Source organism: Protopterus annectens, chromosome 13.part0, assembly GCF_019279795.1.
Source record: "Protopterus annectens isolate FY-2018-M chromosome 13.part0, PAN1.0, whole genome shotgun sequence".
In the NCBI taxonomy this organism is placed as follows: Eukaryota; Metazoa; Chordata; order Ceratodontiformes; family Protopteridae; genus Protopterus; species Protopterus annectens.
The window spans coordinates 228,403,028-228,426,010 of record NC_056747.1 but is presented as its reverse complement, the minus strand read 5'-3'; the positions used below and the strand labels follow the sequence as shown (position 1 = coordinate 228,426,010).

Sequence of the window (22,983 nt, the reverse complement as noted above, 5' to 3'; positions counted from 1 at the left end):
GTTTTTAGCATCCTTAGAAGCTCAGTACAGCAGTGTGCCACTCTTGGCTATCCATTATTTAATCTACTTTCCCATTTTGGATATCCTCAGACCCTCCCCCCAGCAGGTTGTTATTGATCACAGCTGCTTATTTTATTTTATATTTGTTTACCGGGAAAGTCTGACTGGGCAAGAATTACCCGTTTTCAGAGGAGGCCCAGGGAGAAAAGTTCCACAAAGTACAACATGAACAAAAAGTATTAACAGTCAATAAAAACAAATTCAATATAGTTGTTACAGGATTCCTATGCATATTACAAGGACAGTAGTGACTACAGAAATATATCAAGGAATGTTCCATTAATATATGCAAATCCAGAAATTTATCATGTAATTCCCAATTGACAGGTAGTTATAAGAGAAGATTAGGAGTGTATTAAGTAAGTTAGTATGGGTCTTGACATTTGCATATCCAGGAATTTGTTAGGTAGGCCTGCAGTTGATTTTTGAAGCTAGATTTGCTATTATGCATTCTGATTCAGGAGGGAGGGTGTTCCAGATTTTGACAACTGTGCTTGAGTAAAGGGAGTCACCTGACATATATTTGCTTTTAGATATTTCCACAAGTGCTTTGCTTGTGGACCTAAGTTGGCAGTTGTTATGGTAGAGGTTAAGTAGGCCTGATAGACATGGTGTTTTATTGGGTCTATATTAAATCATTGAATGCTTAGAAAAGCGAACGATGATTTATCGACCACATGCAAGTGAAAGCTTACAATCTCGAACGCTTAGAACAGCTTGGAAAAAAATCGCTGTATCAAAAAAAAAAACACTTAAAACATAACATAAAGTGGGGCGCTTTGCCTCCCCCCCACCCCCTCTACTTAAATAGACCAACTCCGAGATCGCACTACAGTGATGAAAATGGCAAAGTAATGGACACGGCTAAGCGATTTCTTTCCCAGGGAAAGAATTTGCTTATATGCCGGTTCATTTTGCCTTTTCATCTTTTCAAGTTCGACCAAGACGCATTCGAAAGAATGCATCTTCAGTCATCTAACAGGAACCTGTTTTATTGGGGTAGTAAACTATTTGATATGCCACAGTAGTCAGTTAAAGTTTAGTGAACTATTTGATATGCCACAGTAGTCGGTTAAAGTTTAGTAAACTATTTGATATGCCACAGTAGTCGGTTAAAGTTTAGTAAACTATATGATATGCCACAGTAGTCGGTTAAAGTTTAGTAAACTATATGATATGCCACAGTAGTCAGTTAAAGTTTAGTAAACTATTTGATATGCCACAGTAGTCAGTTAAAGTTTAGTAAACTATTTGATATGCCACAGTAGTCGGTTAAAGTTTAGTAAACTATTTGATATGCCACAGTAGTTGGTTAAAGTTTAGTAAACTATATGATATGCCACAGTAGTCGGTTAAAGTTTAGTAAACTATTTGATATGCCACAGTAGTCGGTTAAAGTTTAGTAAACTATTTGATATGCCACAGTAGTCGGTTAAAGTTTAGTAAACTATTTGATATGCCACAGTAGTCGGTTAAAGTTTAGTAAACTATTTGATATGCCACAGTAGTCAGTTAAGGTTTAGTAAACTATTTGATATGCCACAGTAGTCGGTTAAAGTTTGCCAAACTGGGTAGTTCTAGCTAGCCTAATTGCTTCAAAGCTAGACAATGATGAGACTGATGGGGGGAGTTGGTAGCGAATTTTGCTGTTTTGTTATAGCAAGTGGTTAGTTTAAGGTCACCTTTGTTTAGGTTGGTTAGCACAGGGGATGAATATAGTAATGTTGATATCAGGTGAGTTTTAGCTATGATGGCTTTACTATCATTGGTCAGGTAGTTTTTTATGAACTTTAGTTATGGTCTGGGCTATATGTTTATCGGATTTCACGTTTTGGTCAGAGATTATCACTAATAATTTGGTTTGTGGCACTGGGGTGATGAGAGTATTGTCCATTGAGGTTATTTTAAAAGGGGTGGTGGGGTCATTAGCTTTGGAGGAAAAGAAAAGAAAAGCATGCATTGCTTTTTTTTTGGGGGGGGGGTGTTAGAATAAGTTAAGTTTGACAGCCAGGTTTCTATTGCAGTGAAGGAGTTCTGTTTTTTTTTTTCTGAAGAATTTGGAGAGAGGGGGCTGTGCTGATTAATGTGGCATCATCAACATATTGGATCAAATCTGCTTGAGGGGAGGCAGTGTGTAGGTTGTTTGTGAAAATGGTGAAAAGCAGGGGACCAAGTTTTGATCCCTGTGGTACACCTAGGGTAACTGGCAGGAGAGGTAATACGAAGTCTATCCATTTAACAGCCTGCTGGCAGTTGGAGAGATAGTCTTTAAACTAGATTAGGGTGGAATTACTTAGATTAAGCTCAGAGAGGACAGTAAGGAGTTTGTTGTGAGACACTGTGTCAAATGCTTTAGCCAGGTCTAGGAATACAGTGGAGACTAAGTTACCTAGGTTACATTGCCTTAGGACAATGTTGATAAAGCTAATGAGGTCAGTGGTCATACTGTGACATGGGTAGAATCTGTGTTGTGTTTTTGAAAGAAGTTAATTGGATAGGAGATAATTTAGAATCTGAGAATGAATACATTTTTCCAAGATTTTCGACAGTGGAGATAGTACTGTTATTGGTCTGTAATTTGATAGTTCAGTTCAGGTGCCACCTTTTATGTAAAGGGATTATGTTAGAGATTTTCCAGAGGGAAGATACTGTTTGCTCAGCTATGGATCTGTTAATATGGAAACTGTATGCCTTGGCTTTGGCCAATATCCAGAGGTGTTATGCTGGGTGTTTGTCTGCTGCGAGGGTAGTGGGTTTCAGTTTGGACAGGTGCTTATAGATACTGATTGGAACTGGTTTGAGTGAAGAGAGGTTTTCATTGTTTGGGGGATTATATAGGGTTGGGGAGTTAGAGGGGGAAGATGGGGTGATCAGTTTTAGGATCAAATTGGTAAAGTAGTCATTGAATTGTGTAACCATTTATGTTTGGGGATAGGGTACCGGTTTTACCTGATTGTAGTGTTTTGTTAATAGCAGCCCAGAATTTTTGTGGGTTAGAGCGGTGTTTGTTTTGGATGTCATAGTAGTTTTTTTTTTGTTTGTTTGTTTGTTTTGTCATTCCTCATTTGCATTTTGGCTTTATTCCTTAATTCAAGAAAGAATTGTTCATTTGAGATAGTTTTATTTTTTTACCAGGTGGCCCAAGCCTAGTCTTTTTCTTTTAAAAGTAGACAGCAGGATTTAATTCTAATTGTCCCTGGGGGGGGGCTAATTGATTTATTATGTCTAGAAAAGTGGAATTGAAGTGGTCAACTGCCTTGTCAAGTGGAAGGCTGGTGAATGGAGACCAGTTACAGTAGTTTAAGGCTGTTATGAAGTTGTCTGGTTTGAAGTTTTTAGAGTGACATATTTGTTGGAGGGAGGGCTTTTTTGTGGGTTTAATTTGTTGTCTTAGTAGAAAATCAGGGAGGTGGTCACTTAGAGTGTTGGGTAGTATACTGAATTGTTGTGTGGAGGATGGATGGTTAGTAAACACCCAACCAAGTATGGACTCTATTTGTAGTTTTAGCTACATGGGTGGGAGTTTGTATTAGCTGCCTGAAACCATAGAGATTTATGTGCTTGGATGGTTAAGATGAGTTTAAGGAGAACCAGTCTATATTAAAGTCCCCTAGGATAGGTGTTTCGTGAGGGAGGGCTAGGGAAACTCAGTGGATTATGGATTCCAGTGTGTTAGTATTATCCTCAGGAGGTGTGTGTGTGTGTGTGTGTGTGTGTGTGTGTGTGTGTGTGTGTGTGTGTGTGTGTGTGTGTGTGTGTGTGTGTGTAGATATATATATATATATATATATATATATATATATATATAGATATATATAGATATATATATATATATATATATATATATATATATATATATATATATATATATATATATACACATATACACACACACCTAGTAGGTTAAGTTATTTCTGTTGGTTGTTAAATATAGGAAAGTCTATGTTAAGGTCGATGGTGAGGTTATTTTTGAAGAAGTGTGACACTGCCTCTTCTCTTAGATAGTCTACCTGCCCTAATTATATTGTACCCTGGTGGCATTATTTCATTATCTTTGTTGTGTGGTTTGAGACACGTTTCTGTAAGGAGTACTAAGTCACGGGTGTATAGTGAAAGAGTTGCATGGAGTTCATCAGTTTTGTTCAGCATACTTCTAATGTTAATGCTAAGAATTAGTAGGTCTGTAGATCTTCTTATGGAGTTCAGGTGGGAGGTGTTTGGGCTTGAGGGAGATGGGAGGGAGTGGGTGTGTGTTTAGGATTGAGGGGAATGGGGAGATAGTGGGGTGCCTGGATTTGGATGGCTATCCCCACTGAATATCAGATGAGCTGCTAGATTAAACAGAGTCAAAAGGTGTTTGGAAATAAGTAGGTTGATTTGTAAACTGAGGTGTCCTTTTGAGTGGTAACGGAAGGTTTTAAAAGGGGATAGATCTACAATGGAATGGTTGTACATGGCAGGAGAGATGTGGGAGAAGTCTGAGTTATGTGTTTGGTAGATGGGTTTGGTGTAAGGTTTGGATTCCAGGTGAAGTTATGTTTGGTAGGAGATAAGGATGGTTGCTATGGGGAGAGATATTCTAAGGATGGTTAATAGGAAATACATACTGATTACAGAAATAGGAGTTAATTTGAGCAGGAGGCTGTTATAAGGGGATAAAGTTCTCTTCTAAGTTGCAGGTGGTGACTTTTGTTATTATCCTGTAAACTGGGAGGTTAGGAGTGGAGGCTGTATCTGACAGAACAGATCAAAGGCAACATGGTTAATTTGTGTAATGTTTATACAGGTATCAGGTGAAGGGAGTGACAGTAGTGTAGGGCTGTAGGGATATGGGTGTGAGCATGGTGAGGGATAATTAGTTAGCTTAAGATAGTATGGGATGGTATAAAGAGGTGATTTATTAGGAGAAAGTTTGATTGGTTAAGATGGTTGTTGGAGTAATAAGGGTTGTGGCTTAGATTCTATGATGTGTCAGGTAGAAGTATGCAAAAAAGGAGAGCTTGAGCTGTGGGTAGCTATAAATTACAGGAAGACGGGGTGGGTGGGAATGGGAGTCGCTTAGGAGAGCAGATCAAGCCTGAGCGTAGAGAGGGAGAACGGAGACGGTTGCAGCATGGGGCCGACAGAGAATCAAAAAAGAAAATCAGTTTCCTACAAGCCTGCCACTTATAAGTCTAAGCAATGTAGCTACATTTGTTTAATCACCATTAAAGCCTGGAGTTTCAAAAAGCTATATTCTAAAGGCTTGCTATGAGGAATAAAAACTGAAATGTACTGCAGGAGTTTTAAGGGCTTGCTATCGGGAGAAAAAGCTAAAACTTACTGCAGGAGATAACTTACCTTGGGAGAGAGAAGAAAAAGTACGAGTGAGTTGGGGGGGGCGGTTACAATGCTCCTGTAAGTATGCACAATACAGAGACTGAAATCAGAGAAATGGTGCAGAGATATACTTAAGGTGTTCTAGAGAGCTTAGATGGGCCATACACTACTGGTTCCCATTCCTGAGCATTAGCAAGGGTCACTGGCATGGGGAAATGCAGTCTCAGTACAAGAGAGTGGTAAAACTGTAAAAAAAAAAGAAAAAAAAGAATTATAGTAATGGTATATGGGAGGGGGAAGCAAGAAACGTGTATGAAAGAGCGAGGGAAACTAAGGAGAGGGCAGTTTTATCAGATAGAGTAGCAGAGAAACAAGTGTACAATGGACAGGAAGTACTAGACTAGGGTGAGGCCTCAAACCTTTCTTAGGGACAGAGGTGCAAAGAGGTGGTTAGCTGAACAGGGATATGGTAATATGGCACAGTGTGATCAAGGGTTTCAAACATTCAAGAGTTCTAGCAGTATATCATGTGTAATGGGCGAATACATTGAAAACATATAGCAGTGAGAAGGCGTCAACATTGCATATGTTAACAAGGGTAAAAACACTCAACAGCTAGCAGTGATAAGCAGACCAAAAGCAGGTATTAGCAAGAGTTATCTTCACAATACTAGCATGAAATAAGAAGTTATGTACTTACCATAACATTCCATGTGAGTTGTTCTTCTTGCCTTCATTATTACTGATGGGGTCGGAGCCAATCATCGGCTCCGAGTCAGTCGGCCTATTTGCAAAGCTAGAGGTCTCAAACAGCTCGAGGCCAAAGCCCTATCCCACAATGTACCACTACATTCCCCAGATTTTGTTGCTGCCAACTAGTGTAAAACCTACCCCAGATTCCAAGGAAATCATACAGTCCAGTGAGAAAGGAAACTCTTCCGGAAAACCAAAACCACAATGGTACCTCTCGAACTTCCAGACATAGGAAGGGGTCGGTGCGGGGGGGTCGAAATAATGAAGGCGAGAAGAACAACTCGCATGGAACGTTATGGTAAGTACATAACTTCTTAATGTGAAGTTGTTTAATCTCGCCTTCATTCTTAGTGATGGGTAGCGTCCCCAGCACCACAATCTTGGGTGGCTCACGGGAGTACCTGTTTCAGGACAGCAGACCCAAATGAAGCTCTGTCCCTAGAGGCCTTGTCCACTTTGTAATGAGATATAAAGGTATGAGGATTTGACCAAGTGGCAGCTGCACAAATTGAATTAATAGGTAACCTGGTCAAGAAGGCTGCAGAAGTAGAAACTGCCCTTGTAGAATAAGCCTTGACTTTGTTGCAATACCCACTTCACTGTAGATAAAAGAAATAGAATGAGAGCCATCTTGACAAGGTAGTTTTGGAGACAGGTGCACCTTTTTTAGAAACTGAGAAGGAGACAAACAGCTGATCAGCCCTTCTGATATCTTTTGTCTTGTCCAAATAGAAGTGAAGTTGCCGGTGGACATCAAGTTTGTGGAGCATATATTCCAACCGCTTTGAATGATTAGGAAAGAAAACAGGTAACTCAATTGTTTCATTCAGCGTGAATTATAGACATACTTTTGGTAGGAATTATGGATTTGTCCTAAGGGAAACCCTATCTTTATGAAATATTAGGTAAGGTGGCTTAATGGAAAGGGCTTGCAATTCTGAAATTCTGCGTGTTGATGTAATAGCCACCAAGATAATGGTCTTCCAAGAAAGGTACTTCAGCTCATAAGAAGAGGCAGGTTCAAATGGCGGAAGAATAATTTTGGACAAGATTAGATTTAAGTTCCAGGGTGTAGTATGAGATCTGATCGGCAGTTTTAAGTGCATCGTACCTTTCAAAAAAGCCTTAGCCAGCTTATGAGACATGATACCATTTTCAGATGCACCTAGATGAAAATTAGAAATAGCCATCAGTTCTATTCTAATAGTCGCTGCTACAGCTCCTTCATTGAACAGTTTTGTTAGGAATTCCAAAATATCTGAGAGTGATTATTCTGCTGTGCCCAGATGGAAAACCTTTTCCACTTACTGAGGTAAAGTTTCCTAGTTGAAGATTTATGAGATGACAAAGGAATATGTCGTGCTTCTTCTGATAAATTCTGGTACCTGGCTATTCTGGGAATTGGAACAGCCAAGCTGTCAGTTTGAGGGACTGAAGAGAGGGGTGAAGAGCTCCTGATGAGTGGGTCAACAGATCCGGCACTGGGTCCAGGATCCAAGGCTCCTCTAGTAGATGAGGTTTCAGGAAGGGGAATCAAATTTGATGAGGCCAATATGGGGCAATTAAGATAAGTGTCCTGCCCAGAAAACTGGAGTTGTGCAATACTTTGGGAATTAGTGGAAAGGGAAGAAAAGCATAAAAGAGTCCCAGAGGCTAATCGTGGATGAGTGCGCCCCTTGGGGATTGTCCCTGTTGAGGGATCAGGGCAAAGTATTTACTGCACTTGGTGTTTATGTGGGTGGCAAAAAGGTCGCAGCAAGGCTGGCCTCATCTGCGGAAGATCATTTCCGCTATTTTGTTCTTGAGAGACCACTCATGAGGTTGCAGAATAGCTCTGCTGAGTCTGTCCATTCCCCGGGATGTGCGTTGCAATCAGAAAGCAGTGAGTGGACTCTTCCCATTTTCATAATCTTAGCACCTCTTGACAAAGGGGGTAAGATTTGGTTCCTCCTTGTTTGTTTTTGTACCAGACTACGGACATATTGTCCGACTGGATTGCAATTGTGCCTAGGCGAAGATAGTCTTGAAAGGCCTGCAAAGCTAAACGAACCGCTCTCATCTCCAGGATGTTTATGTGCAAATGAGCCTTTTGAGTCTGCCAAGTACCTTGGGCTGTCCATCGCTGATAATGCCCCCTCACCTGTTCACGGAGGAGTCTGTGGTTACTGTTGTCACTGGGGTGGGAAGAACAAATGGATGGCCCATAGTCACCGTCTCTGACGTCAGCCACCACTGAAGGTCATCCTTGCAAGAGTTGGAAATCAGAACTGGGTAATTCATCGGTAAGTCCTGAAATGTCCACTGTGTGAAGAGCAGCCACTGGAGAAGGCGCATGTGAGATCTCACAAACGGTATTGCAATAATCGCTGCTGCCATAGTGCCAAGCAGTTTGAGGATCTTTTGATGCTGGTGCCTTTCATTTTGATAGGAGATCCATAATTTGTTGTTGAAGGACAGTCGCTCTTTTGGGGGGGAGCTTCAGGGATATGTTGACTGTGTCTAAGTCTATATTATATATTATAAGTCTATATAAAGACTGTACGCTGTGACGGCAATAAAGCAATCTTTTCTGAATTTATCGTAATACCCAGCTGTAAGCATAGCTCTATGGTAGCGTCCCTTGCCCAAATAAGTTGATGCCTGGTGGGGGCGGTAAGGAGCCAGTCATCCAAGTAAGGAAACACCTGGATTCCTGAATGCCTCAAGTGAGCCATGACCACTGCCATATATTTGAACACTCTGGGGGCTGCAGTGAGCCCAAAGGGCAGGACCCGAAACTGGAAGTGACTGGCTCCCAGCCAGAAGCGCAGATGATCCCTGGATGGCCTGGCCATTTTCATATGGTAGTATGCATCCTGGAGATCTATAGAGCACATCCAGTTGTCCTTCTCTAAGAACGGGAGAATGGACTGAAGCGTGACCATCCGGAACTTCGTCTTTATCACATATTTGTTGAGTATGCTGAGGTCCAGAATACGTCTCTAGTCCCCTGTCTTCTTTGGTACCAAAAAGAACCTTAAGTTCCAGATCCTTGCTGGTTTGCTGGATGACTATTTTTTGTAATAGTTTCTGGACATCTATGGATGCTACATCCCATAGACTGGGTGGAACATCTGGTATTCCTTTTGTTGGTCTGGGCTGTGAAAGGAAGGGAATAGAATATCCTCTGGATATAACATTTTGTACCCAATGGTGGTCTGAGATATTTAGCCAGGTGCCTAGGTACAAAGACAAACATCCCCTGACTGCCTCTAGAGCAAGACAGTCATGTCTCCTTTCAGGAGCGCTGATAGGGTTTCCCAAGGAACTGATCCCTGTCATCCTGGTTTTGTGGACCCCCTCTGCCACGTGGGCATCGTCTTCCACCATTGCCTTCCCTTCTGCCCTGGAGGAGGTTTCACCTTGTGAGTTCAGAAAGGTTCCTTGGGTGTAATAGAACCACATTTTCCCACCCCGTTGACCTTTGGGATAAGGTCTAGTAGGGGTAGAAAAATGGACTCCAACGGCAGATAGAGTCTTACCATCTTGCTCACATCTGGTGTGGGTCTCTAACTTTTGGTCCAAATAAGGAGGAACCATCGAAAGGGGCATTCACAAATGACGACTTAAAAGGTTCCGCAAAAAAACATGAGCGCATCCACGAATGTCTTTGTAAAGCAATTCCTGCACCCGCAGCCCTACTCGTTCCATCAGCTGCATAAGAGATGAGGCACATGGACGAGTTTATGATAGAGTGGAGGGTAGCAAGCTCAGACGTCACCTTGTCTGCCACAGAGTCAGCTACTGCACCCTGTAGAGCATCTCCCAGCTCCTTGAGGAGATCTCTCTGAAGTCTTGTGAAGTGGGTTAGGTGGTTCAATGACCAAAGGGCAAAGGTCATAGAACTGAACATGCACTTCCCATATCTGTCCATTATACTAGACTCTCTATTAGGAGGATGGACAGATGTAGAAGTCTCCGATATCTCTTTTTTAGTGGCTGACGCCACCACCATGGCATCAATAGGTATGGGTTTAGATAAAAAGAACTTATCTTGGGGTGCTGCAGTGTACTTATTGGGCCTTCTTGGAATAGGCTCCATAGAATCTGGTGACCTCCCCACGCCCTTTGAGACAAAAGATCCATCAACTCATCAAAGGGCGGAGACACCCAAGAGGTAGAGAGTCAGGACCCGAAAGCCTTAAGGAGCACCAATTCATCCTCGGTATGGTTTAGGGGCTGCCAGTCTCCCCTCTGCTTAAGGATCTCAAGTATATCCCTAAAGGAGATATCCTCAGAGAGGGACCTTGGGGACCCTTCTGATTCCTCTAAATCGGTGTTCAATGTGATGGATTTCTGAGGGGAATCTAAATGTCTCCTCTTACATAATCTCTTCTGAGGGACCTCCTCAGTGGGGATCTCTGGGGAGGTCTCGGAAAAGCAGGGTTCCCCCAAGGGGGCATCCTGAGGCTCTGGGTCCCTACGCTTGTGGTGAACCTGTGGTAGTGGAGAAGTAGCAGGCACTTTCTGAGAAGTGGTGGCCATATCAGAGGTTGTGGAAGTCCAAGGGGACAAAGCCCTCCTCATGGCATTGAATGCCCCATGGCTCCGATGCAAGAAAGCACCCGGGTCCGAAGACACCGAAGACTCCTCCCATACCAGAACCGCTGACTCCAAGCCTGATGTAGGAGCCAAACTCATCCGTGCTGAAGCCCCATGAGGGATAGTCAGAACCGATGTATCAGTTTGTCTCCCCCCAGAACCGACAGGAGAGTGTTGGCTCCCAGATTCCACTACCAGAACAAAGGATATCAGGGTGGTCAGTACCGACAGGTCAGAAGTGAATGTCGGTATCGACAGATCCACCGACTGAGTGGCCCTCTCTGGCTCCAAAGTTTCAATTCGAGTCAGAGGAGGAGCAACAACAACAACAGTAGAGGACTTTGTCGGTTCTGAAGCTGCTAGAGTCAAAACCGACAAAATTTTAGCAAGCACCAGATTCTGTAAAAGTCTCCGCACCACTCAGTCCACGTCCGAATCAGAAAGTCTGGAAGCCCGAGAGGAGACCACCGACAGAGCCGGTGACCACAGAATTGGGGACCTCAAAGGAGATACCGGTTCCAAGACTGGGGACCAGCTCCTACCAGCAACCTTGATGGTCAGTTCTGTTGAAACTGGAGCCGAGACCATAGCCTTTTTTGCAGTTTTTGGCACCGAAGAGCCCTTCGGAGCCGAACCAGATGAAGAGGCTGGAGAAGAGGGTTTTGGTTGACCGGTAGCAGAATTCAAGTCAGATTGGAAAGCCGACTTGATTAAACCCCACTCCACTAGCTTACACTTCCTTTCAGCTAGCACCCCAGAGCTAAACCCATGACAAATCAGACAAACCTCTTGTAAATGTACTTTGCCCAAGCAGTGCACACATGTAGAGTGGCCGCCTGTAATCAACATCTTCTCATTATATTTTGGGCATCTCTTGAAACCAGATTTAGCCTTTTCTGACATTGTAAGGCAGCAAGCACAACAATCACTATCACCAAACAAAAGTAAGCCTACCTGGCAAAAAGTAAACCAAGACAGCTAACTTTAGGCTGAAACAGAAAAACCTAACAGGCTAAGGAAAACAAAAGAGCCAAAAAACGGCCAAGAGCCTAACCGGCTAACAACACAAAATTGCACAAAACTGCAAAAGCCTAACTCGGCAAAAGGAAACTTTCTTGAAACATTTTTTAGAAAATCGTAAACTTATCTCTCCGGCCAAGAGCTGTAGCTCGATCAGTTGCCGTGGCAAACTAGATCTGGGGAATGTAGTGGTGCATTGTGGGATAGGGCTTTGGCCTCGAGCTGTTTGAGACCTTGAGCTTTGCAAATAGGCCTATCACTAAGAATGAAGGCGAGACTAAACAACTTCATATCACAGATTACATCTATACAGGGTTCGGCTTGCCTGTGAATAAAAAAAAATAGCATAAAAAAAAAATTAGATAATGAAGTTAATATAACGTAACCTACACAGTTTGTCTATAAATTGCAAGGAGCACATACACATTCAAAACTCTCAGTACTTGCATAAGTTTGTCAGAATGAACTTATTACAGACATTAAAGAATCCCAGTGATATTATTTAACTGGAAAGGCAGTAATATTCAACTTGCAACCCTGAGGTAATCTGAGTTTACCAGTACAAAGGGGAGCACAGAACCAAATTCAATGACAAACAGTGCAGGATTACCCACTTAACTAGGTTATTACATATCATTTCAGTGCACAAACAGACCCAAGACTTAAATGTCGAGCACACTGTATGAGGAGCGCTGGACTTAGTTCAAACCCGGAGATAAGAAATTCAAAAATGGCACCCTAGCCACCAGGAAACCTAAATCACCTTAGGAGGCCAGGTGGTGGTGGGGGGGAGTGGCTGCAGTTTACGTACATAACCAGTATACCGCGCTCAGGAAAAATAGACTAAGTATATCCAAATTTTGTGTTACACCACGAAGCAGACAGAAGTAAAAGGTACAATTAGTTGGTATTAATAGCATGGCATTTAAAATATGTATCAGGATTAAGAATGCAGAAGTATGCAGCAGAAATTTAAAAATGGCACCGTAGCCACCAGGAAACTTAAATCACCTTAGGAGGCCAGGTGGTAGTGGGGGGGAGTGGCTGCAGTTTACGTACATAACCAGTATACTGCGCTCAGGAAAAATATACAAAGTATATCCAAATTTTGTGTTACACCACGAGGCAGACAGAAGCAAAAAATACAATTAGTTGGTATTTATCTGTTGATATTAATCTGTTGGTATTAATAGCATGGCATTTAAAATATGTATCAGGATTAAGAATGCAGCAGTATGGAGAAAGGTGGCCTACCATTTGCTGTGTGATTAGGATATATAGTGTAGCAAAATCATCAAGCCTGCCACACAGATGTACAGCAAGCCTTTATCACACCCATACGTTTAGCTTTTTTTCTGTGGTTGGTTTCACAGAAAAACACATCCAGTCCTTCACAGGGGAAACCGAGCAACTCATATGGTGTTCAGCCCTTCCTTTTTTTCCTTCCTTCAGAGGCTCTGCAAAGACTGAAGTCTGTTTCATGATCATTATTGGTGCGGAGAAAAAACAGCACCATTATGCCTGTAGCCACCTTCATTTAAATTGTCCTTATCTGCACTCTCTCTCTTTCTGTATCTCATTGCCTCTCTTGCTCTCTGTCACACACACACACATGCATTACTGAGTCTTCTGGTTAGTCACCTGAGCTTTGATTATAGCTATCCATTGCACTCTATAGCTGTAACACCTGGGATGGTCAGGAATCATAAAAAGCTCAAAACCACCAGGGAGTCTTTATTAAAAGAACCATCAAAAAGCTTGTGTTTTTAAATAAGGACTCCATGGAGATTTGGAAACATTTTTGTTTTGTTTTACAAGTGTTAATTTAACTGGCCTGCCATTACCCATTTAAGAAAGTTTGTGTAATTTTATAATTTGGAATTATGCTGGGATTTACTCACAACAGGTCAGGTTCTATCCTGAAGAAGTTACCCTTGTGATCAAATGATCAAACCAGGAGGGATTACATCCCATCATGACACCTAGCCATCCAAGCTATAGCTGTCACACCACACTTGTAAAATTCAAATGTTTATTTTGGATATCATTTTTATGTGAATACAGATTATGACTGTCATAGTTTTACAAAATTTACTAGTAGTAATGAGTGTGCAATTTAGTTAAAAAGGTTTTATGATGAAATGACATGCAAGCAGGAACTGTTTGCTACAAATCTAAAAAACTTTCAAGACTTACTATGCTAGCCCCCCCTTCTGCATAAGACTGTCTCTGCATTTATTTTTGTTGAAATTCATTTAAATTTTTGTCTAATCTTCTGTCAAGAAATCCATAAGAACTACAGAAAATATATTTAACATTTTTTATTAAGTATGCATTCCAAAAGGTGATATCCTGTCATATCTCTCTACTTCAGCTAGTTTAGCTGAACTTCCTTGAGCTTCATTTGTTCAGAGAGAAAAAAAACATTGAAAAGCAGAATGTCGAACCCTGTTCACCATAGGAAGTACTTGCCAGTACAATTTCTAAGTGTATGCTAGCAATGGCTCACTTCTTTTGGGAGATTCCTCTCCAAGTTGGTGTGACCACGCGGTTGGTATATACATATATAATTTCAGGTGGTGTAGAGAGTGCAGGGGGCTTGCTCCCCTGCAAAAAAAAAAAATGCTCAAAGTTAGAGTTTCATCCTTGTGTGTTTCAACATTTTTTTTTTGCTAATTTGGATCACTGACTTTGTGGAAGTTGGTGAGTCATAGAAAAAATGTATTAATGTACTTCTTATATTTTTGAGCTAATGGTTAACAAAGCAGGGTTTGCTACAGAAATACACTAACTTGACTGACTGAAGTTCTGCAGTAATAATCATGGTTCAGCTTGAGTTTAAATGGATTTTATTTGGTGTTTTATTATTCTTCACTCCCAGCATGCTATCAAATGCCCGCCAGTTTAACAATCACTGCATGCTAAATTTCGATGTAATGTCAATCAAAAACATCTAAATCTCCAGTACACCCAACTAGTTAATTATTCCAATCAGTTGCCTTATATGTTGCCGCATGCTTTATAGCCAAAATTGTCTTCTCCTTTATACAGCAAAACTGGTGGTTAAGCTTTAGAAATTAAGTCCATCTCTATGTCCCAGTGAAGTAATGTGGTCTGTTTAGTATGGCACGAAATATCTGACAAATATGATTCACTTAACAAGCATGTGGATTATGGTTATGTAGTGTTTGCAAACCACAAGATTTTATCAAAGTGCAGCTTATATATTCTGCATTTCAGTTTCTGTAATTATTACATCTGGCTGTTGAGCTAACATCTGCTTGCTGACACATTTACTATATTTGCAGAATGGAGTATCTGTACTGGACTTTCATTTGTTGCCTTCTACATTTTGTTGTAGAGGCTGGGAGGCCAACAAGTAAGTGGCCAGGGAGAGGATGGATTTATTTTTGGCTGATGTAGATTAATTTCTATCTAGTGTGTGTGTGTGTGTGTGTGTGTGTGTGTGTGTGTGTGTGTGTGTGTGTGTGTGTGTGTGTGTGTCTGCATATAGGCACTATGCACTTATCTTTTCTTTTGTGCTGATGAGATTGTTCTGACACTCTTTACCTACCTTAGTTGCCTTTAACTTATTAACTAGCTGCTGTCAGTAACTACATTGCAGTTAGATAATAAATTGTATTTCAGATAACATATATAATCCAAAATACAATGTTGTATTGACTATTCCTCAGTTTTTTCTTTCTTTGTTCTGAGTGGTTCTTTCTGCTAGTTAATACATAAAAGAAAAAGGATTCTAGAAAACCCCAAACAGAAGAAGGGCTTATCACTGTCTGGAACACACTTAAATGCAAAATGAAGGAACATATCCATTGCACACAGTACAGAATTTTGTGATTTATGAGTTTTTACTGTTAATGGTGTTTTTGGCTTAAACATTTATTTGAGTTTATATGATTCTTATAGTTGTATTATGAACTGTGGCGAATGCATGTTGGTTATTGAGTTTAGTGGAAAGTGGCTAAGTTTTACTGTGTCTCAGATTTTACAATATTTACAAACATTTAGTCACTGGTGGAAGGTTTTTCATGTTATATTTGTACAAATGTAAATGAGTAGGGAAGGGTTTTAACTGTTGATTACTCTGATGAAGTCTCAACACTGAGACAAAAGTGTTAAGTCTTTCATTACAGTTATCGTATCCTTCCTAAGTATTTTAGTTATCACCATCATCATCATCATTATTATTATTGTACACATCGTGGCCATCGCTGTCATTTTGTGTTTTATGTTTTTTTTTTTCTAGTCTGAGATTTTAATACTCATTATGATTGTGGAAACATACTTGCTGAAGAAAAATCATAAGGCTCTACTGTGGCACAAGTACAGTTCTCACTTTATAAATTTGATATTACATCTAGTGTTCTGTTCATCTCATTGTTTTTTTATTGTATTTTATTTTTGTTTAAAATTCACCTTTCTGGAAATGATTTAAAAAGTTGACTACATATGTTGAAGTGGCATAATCTACATTCCTAGTTTGTTAAGTTCAGTTTGGATAACATATGACTACAAAATTAAATCTTTTCAGAGATCCTTTATACCCCCCCCTTCTGTATAAGACCGTATCTGAGTTTAGTTTTGTTGAAATTCATTTCAATTTGCCAATTCTCCTTCTGTCAAGAAATTTATAAGAGAGCACAGAAAATATATATTAAAGTTATTCTCTTCAAGTCGGTGTGACCATGGGGTTGGTATATACGCATATAATTTCAGGGGGTGTAGAGCGTGCAGGGGGACTTGGTCCCCTGCAAAAAAATAAAAATAAAAATAAAAAAGATGCCCAAAGTTAAAGTTTTCATCATTCTGTGTTTCATGCGTTTTTTTTTTGACGTTTTGGATCACTGGCTTTGTGAAAGTTGGTGATTCATAGAAAAATATTAATTTATGACGTATTTTGAGCTAATGGTTAACAAAGCAGGGTTTGTTACAGAAATGTACTAACTTGAACTATTGCCTTCTTCATATGGGATGGTGACTCTTTGCTTGAACTTCCCATTTTTAAAATGGTATGTGTTTAAAAATTTAACATGTGAACATGGCAGGTGAAGATGTTGTACATCACACTGCTCAGTGAAGTTCTGCAGTAATAACACCATGGGTCACCCTCAGTTTCAATGGATTTTATTTGCTGTTTTATTCTTCTTCACTCCCAGCATGCTATCAAATGTGAACCTGCCAGTTTACCCATCACTGCAGGGTAAATTTCAATGTAACGTCAATCAAAAACATTAAAATTTCCAGTATACTAAACGAGTTAATTACTGCAATCAGTTGCCTTGAATGTTGCCACATGTTTTATAGCCATAATTTTCTTCCCCTTTATACAGCAAACTGGTGGTTATGCCCATCACTGTGTGCCAGTGAAGTAATGCAGTCTGTTTAGCATGGCAGGAAATATCTGATAAATATGATTTACTTAACAAGGATGCGGCTGATGGTTATGCAGAATGTTTGCAAACCACAAGATTTTATCAAAGTGCAGCTTATATATTCTGCATTTCAGTTACTGTAATTATTACAGCTGGCTGCAGACACATTTACCACATTTGGAGAATGGAGTATCTGTACTGGACTTTCATTTGTTGCATTCTACAGTTTGTTGTACAGGCTGGGAGGCCAGCAAGTAAGTGCCAGGGAGAGGATGGGTTTATTTCTGGCTGATGCAAATTATTTTCGTGTGTGTGTGTGTGTGTGTGTGTGTGTGTGTGTGTGTGTGTGTGTGTGTGCGTGTGTGGGCAGTGTGCACTTGTCTTTTCATTTGTGCTGATGAGATAGTTCTAACACTCTGTAACTACCTTGGCTGTCTTTAGTTTATTAACTATCTGCCATCACACAGACACACACACACACACACACACACACAGTGGATGAAAAGCTAGGTATGAAAACAAAATTGCAGCAGATAGTAAAGACAACCGCAAGGCCTTCTGCAGTTATGTAAAGAATCTCAATGGCAATACCCAGATTTGCTCTGAGCTACTGCACAATGGTACCTCCTATACTGAGCCAACAGATATTGCCAGTATACTGGCTGACAGATTCAGTGCCAACTTTACCCCCTCTTCCCCCAAAGGACCAATCACAATACCAGTAGATTGCCAGGCACCCATTATTACTGCTGCACATGTTAAAACAGCACTGTCCAAGGCCAAGAATACAGCTTCTATGGGACTTGACAATATCCCTGGTTGTGTTCTACATGAACTACAGAGTGAACTGGCACCTCACCTGTGTGCTCTGTTCAATCACAGCTTCACCTCCGGCTTTGTCCCTGTGATATGGTGCACTGCAACAGTTATCCTTCTCCTCAATGGAGGAGTGACTCCAGACCATGGAAACTATCGCCTCATTAGCCTGATGAGTCTGATATACAAAGCTATGGAAAACAGCATCATGGACCTAATAAACAAGGATATAGGGAATCTCCCAACTTTGGATCCCACACAGTTTGGTTTTGTGAAGGGTAGATCACACCTGCTCAACTTGGTCAACTTCTTTGAGTCAGTCACCAGAGCTGTGGATGAAGGCAAGGTGATTCATACAGCCTACCTTGATCTGGCCAAGGCTTTTGATACGATTTCCCACTCAGGAATCATAGAAAAACTCACTAAGCTTGGCATCAACCCCTATATCATTAGGTGGGTTGCAAACTGGCTCACAGATAGAATCCACAGTGTGAAAGTAACTGACTCCAAGTCAGATTACCGATTAGTCATGAGTGGAGTCCCACAGGGTTCGGTCCTGGGTCCTTCTCCTGTTTGGTACCTACTTCTCTGAAGTCCAGGCCAACATAAAGGGACTCTGGCTGACAAAGTTTGCAGATGATTGTAAGTTGGGAACTATTATTAACTCCCCAAGTGATGCTGATATCCTACAGAATGGCCTCACTGTGACCAATGACTGGTGTCAGAACCATGGTCTTAAGCTCAATGCCAAAAAATTTGTCGTCATCCCCTCTGGGAAAAACCCGATTCCCATGAATTAACAGATTAATGGTAGTCCACTGAACACAGAAACAACCTTTCTTTTGATCACTACATTGCTGCTGTGGTCAGAAAGTCCTTCTATGTGGCACATCTCATTACTAAGGGCTTTGCATCCAGGAAGAAAGAGGTCATTGTCTCCCACTACTCTTCCCTCATAGGCCAATCATTGAGTACAATGCTCCGTTTGGCATGTACCTCACTAGACACCTGCAACAACTGAAGAGGCTGCAAAAGTAACTCACAAGAGGATCCTAGGCCTTAAACACTTGTCCTATATGGACAGACTCAAAAAACTCCAACTATTCTGTCTCATATCTCCTACTTAGATGTGATCTCTGCTTGACATATACAAAGCCATGTCTGACCAAGCTCTGTTAGAAATGCTACATCTAAAGAAATCCCAATCCTTCCACACCACACGCTCCAGAGTCCTCAACTTTATTACTACAATTAACAGAACATGCTGGAGGTTCAGGTTCAGGTTCAAAACCCAGAGACTGCCCATGCTATAGAACAGACTTCCCATACATGTCAACCAGAGCACCTCACTGACCCTCTTCAAGAGAAATCTTAATGAGTGGATGGGAAACAGAAAATTCACCATAGGGATAACACCAGTGGCTCTACTCGACAGAAGCACTGGGAACTAAGGTCACGTGACACTATGCCAGGGTAATCCAATGGCTAGGCTTGTAAAGGCCCCAGGGCCATTAGCCTGATACTCACCTATGAACCTATGAATCAGTAACTACATTGTAGTTGGATAATAAATTGTATTTCAGATGGCATATATAATCCAAATGCAATGTTGTATTGACTATTCCTCAGTTTTTTTCGCTCTTTGTTTTGAGCAGTTCTTTCTGTTACTTGATTAACACAAAAAAGAAAAAAGATTCTAGAAAATCCCAAACAGGAGACGGGCTTATCAATCTCTGGAACACAAGTGCAGCATGAAGGAACACATCCTTTGCACATAATACTCAATTTTCTGATTTAGGAGTTTTTACTGTTAATAGTGTTTTTGGCCTAAACATTTATTTAGTTGTGTTTATATGTTTATTATTTGTTAACCAGCTAGACCCCATTGAGCTGACAGACCTTTACAGGGAGCCAAAGAAGACATTACAAAGATATACACACACACAGGTGTATATATATATATATATATATATATATATATATATATATATATATATACATACAGAGATATATATATATATAATATATGGATTCACTTCATAACACTGAAACTTCAAAATACTGAAAATGACAAAACTTCATAATACTGAAGACCAAAATACTGAAAGCTCAAAATACTGAATACTCAAAACACTGAAACTCAAAATACTGAAAGCACATATTATGCATAAACTCAGCAAACAACATAAATCATAGCAATTTCTACCAATATATGCAGGGCAAGCCCCTGCACACACCCCTGCTAATTATATATATCTACTCCAAGATTGCACTTAACTACACTATGTGCAATCTTGGAGTTAATATATTTAATTAGCAGGGTGTGAAGCAGCCCACATGGGGGTGCAAGGGGGCTTGCCCCCTGCATATATTTGGTAAAAATTGTTATGATTTATGTTGTTTAAGCTGAGTTTACGCATAATATGTGTTTTCAGTATTTTGAGTTTCAGTATTTTGAGTTTTCAAGATTTTGAAGTTTCAGTGTTTTGAGTTTCAGTATTTTGATATTTCAATGTTATGAAGTGAATCCATATATATATATATATATATATATATATATATATATATATATATATATAAATTCATATCACTTCACTGAAAGACCATTTCACCGACACCCATTTCAGTGAGACCAAATTACATAAAGTTCATTTCACTGAAAGTTCATTTCACCTAGAACTCATTTCACTGACAAGTAGTATTCTAAGGCAAGTCAAAGGTATATGTCCTTTTCCCCACTGTAGCGTGATCCTGGTGTTAGCATATATAGTTAAGGGTGTGGGGGGCATAGCTCCCCAGTTAATTTGATTTCTTCTTGTCTGGTTTTGTTTTAAATTATTTGGTAAAACCCAACTAGATGGGGGGCTATGCCACCCACACACACCCCTAACTATATATACTAACATCAGGATTGCACTACAGTGGGGAAAAGGACATATACCTTTGACTTGCCTTAGAGTACTACTTGTCAGTGAAATTAGTTTTTATTTATTTATTTATATTTATTGACCGGGAGTGTCCGACTGGACGTAGGTCCATTTTCAGCGGAGGCCCGGGGAGAAAAGCTCCATAGTTAAAATAAACAGACAGTAGTTACATTGGATTACATAGTGATTAACAATTTACATAACAATTACTTACAACATATTTACAGATGAAGAACATAGTACATCAGTAGACAACTAGAATCTTTATCTGTGAAGTACATAACAGACATTAACAAATGTTACAAGAAGAAGTTCCTGCTGTATAATAAGTACTGGCTTATGAGCATCTGAGCTTGCTATAATCAAGGTAGTTAGTGGAGTGGAAAGAAATGTAGCGGTTGGATGGGGAGATTGATATTAGATTGGGAGTTGCAAGGGAACAGGCAGCATGTTTTTAGGTGCGCTTTTAGTAAATTTTTGAAGTGCGTGCATGATGGCATGGAGGTAATTGTGGGTGGGAGGGAGCTCCATAATTTGGCTATGGTGCAAGAGAATAGTGCTTCACCAGCAGAGTTATTGGCTTTAGTGATCTGCAAGTGATTTTTGTTGCTGGATCTTGGTGGTCTGATGGTGCGATAGGGTTGGAGTAGATTCTGGAGGGATGGGACATTTAGTGGATGATTTACTAGTTTGTGGGCGAGTGAGAGTTGATACCATTGAAGGAGGTGAGGGAGTTCAAGCCAGCCCAGTTCAGCAAGTGAGAGACAGTGGTGACTACGGTAGGATGCCCCTGTGGCGGATTTGGTGATTTTGTTGTAGCAGGTCTCTAGCTTGTCTAGATCGCATTGCCTTAGGTTGGTATATATTGGACAGGCATAAAGTAGGGTGGAGATAAGGTGGGAATTTGCTATTGAAATTTTTGCTGTTTTGGTGAGAAGTTGCTTATTTCTGTATAGCGCTCCTAGTTTTTTGTGGACTTTTTTTATAGTCAAGGATATGTGAATATCAAATTTTAGTTTATTGTCTATTTCCACTCCTAGCAATTTGGTGTGTTCAGTTGGGTATATAGTGGTGTTGTCTTTTGCTATGATGTTAAAGTGAGAGTTGTTTTGAGTATGTTTGGTGGGTTGGAAGATGAGTAGTTTAGTTTTGTTTGGGTTGAGTATTAATTGGGCATCGGATAACCAAGTTTCAACAGAGGAAAAGGGTTCCTGTGTGACTTTTTGCAGTTTGAGTAGGGACTGGGCTGAGCAGATGATGGTTGAGTCATCTGCATATTGTATGAGTGTGCCATGTTTGGTGGCAGAGGCTAGATTATTGGTGAAAACAGAGAAGAGTAGGGGTCCAAGGATAGATCCTTGGGTATCCCCTATGGAGACAGGTAGTTGGGGAGATATGTCATTCTGCCATACAATGGATTGTTGGCGGTCAGACAGGTAACTCTGAAACCAGTTGGTGACTGATTGTGAGAAGGATAGGTTATTGAGGATAGAGATAAGTTGCTTGTGTGGGACCATGTCAAATGCTTTAGATAGGTCTAGGAAAGTAGCAGAGGAGAGATAGCCATTGTTTTTATGCTGAAGGATAGTGTTAGCATAGGAGAGTAAGGCAGTGGCGGTGTATGGTTTGGTCGGAAACCATGCTGAGTATTGGAAAGGAGGTTGTTAGTAAGGAGGTAGTCTGAGACCTGAGAGTGTATGCATCTCTCTAGTATTTTGGAGAGTGGAGAGAGAATAGCTATAGGGAGGTAATTTGTTAGTTCTCTGGAGGGTCCGCCTTTGTGCAGGGGAATTATATGTGATACATTCCACAGTGTGGGAATGTAACTTTCTGACAGAGATCGGTTAATCAAGATGGATACTGGGTAGGCCAGAGCATCAGCTGCGATTTGTAGGTATTCACTTGGGAGGTTATCTGCTGCTAATTTGGTGGGCTTAAGTTTAGTTAAGAGTTTTTTTATGTTGGAGGTAGGTACAGGAGAAAGAGAAGGCAGTGGGGAGATTACTAGTTGAAGGTGTGGATTGGAGGGGAGGGGGGTTGTGTTGTTTAGCTAGTGATAGTATTGTTTGTGTGAAGTGTGTGTTGAATGAGGTAGCAATATTTTCTGAGGAGTG

At 40.6% G+C, this 22,983-nt stretch overlaps 1 protein-coding gene across 1 annotated transcript in view; it reads left to right on the top strand.

The window, feature by feature from the left end:
• Window positions 1–14,996: 14,996 nt before the first annotated feature.
• LOC122787878 (granzyme-like protein 1) overlaps window positions 14,997–22,983 on the top strand; it is a 176,156-nt gene continuing 168,169 nt past the window's right edge. Inside the window, exon 1 of the mRNA XM_044054795.1 lies at window positions 14,997–15,112. Coding sequence (XP_043910730.1) covers window positions 15,043–15,112 — 70 coding nt within the window. The 5' untranslated portion in view covers window positions 14,997–15,042. The remainder of the gene's footprint in view (window positions 15,113–22,983) is intronic.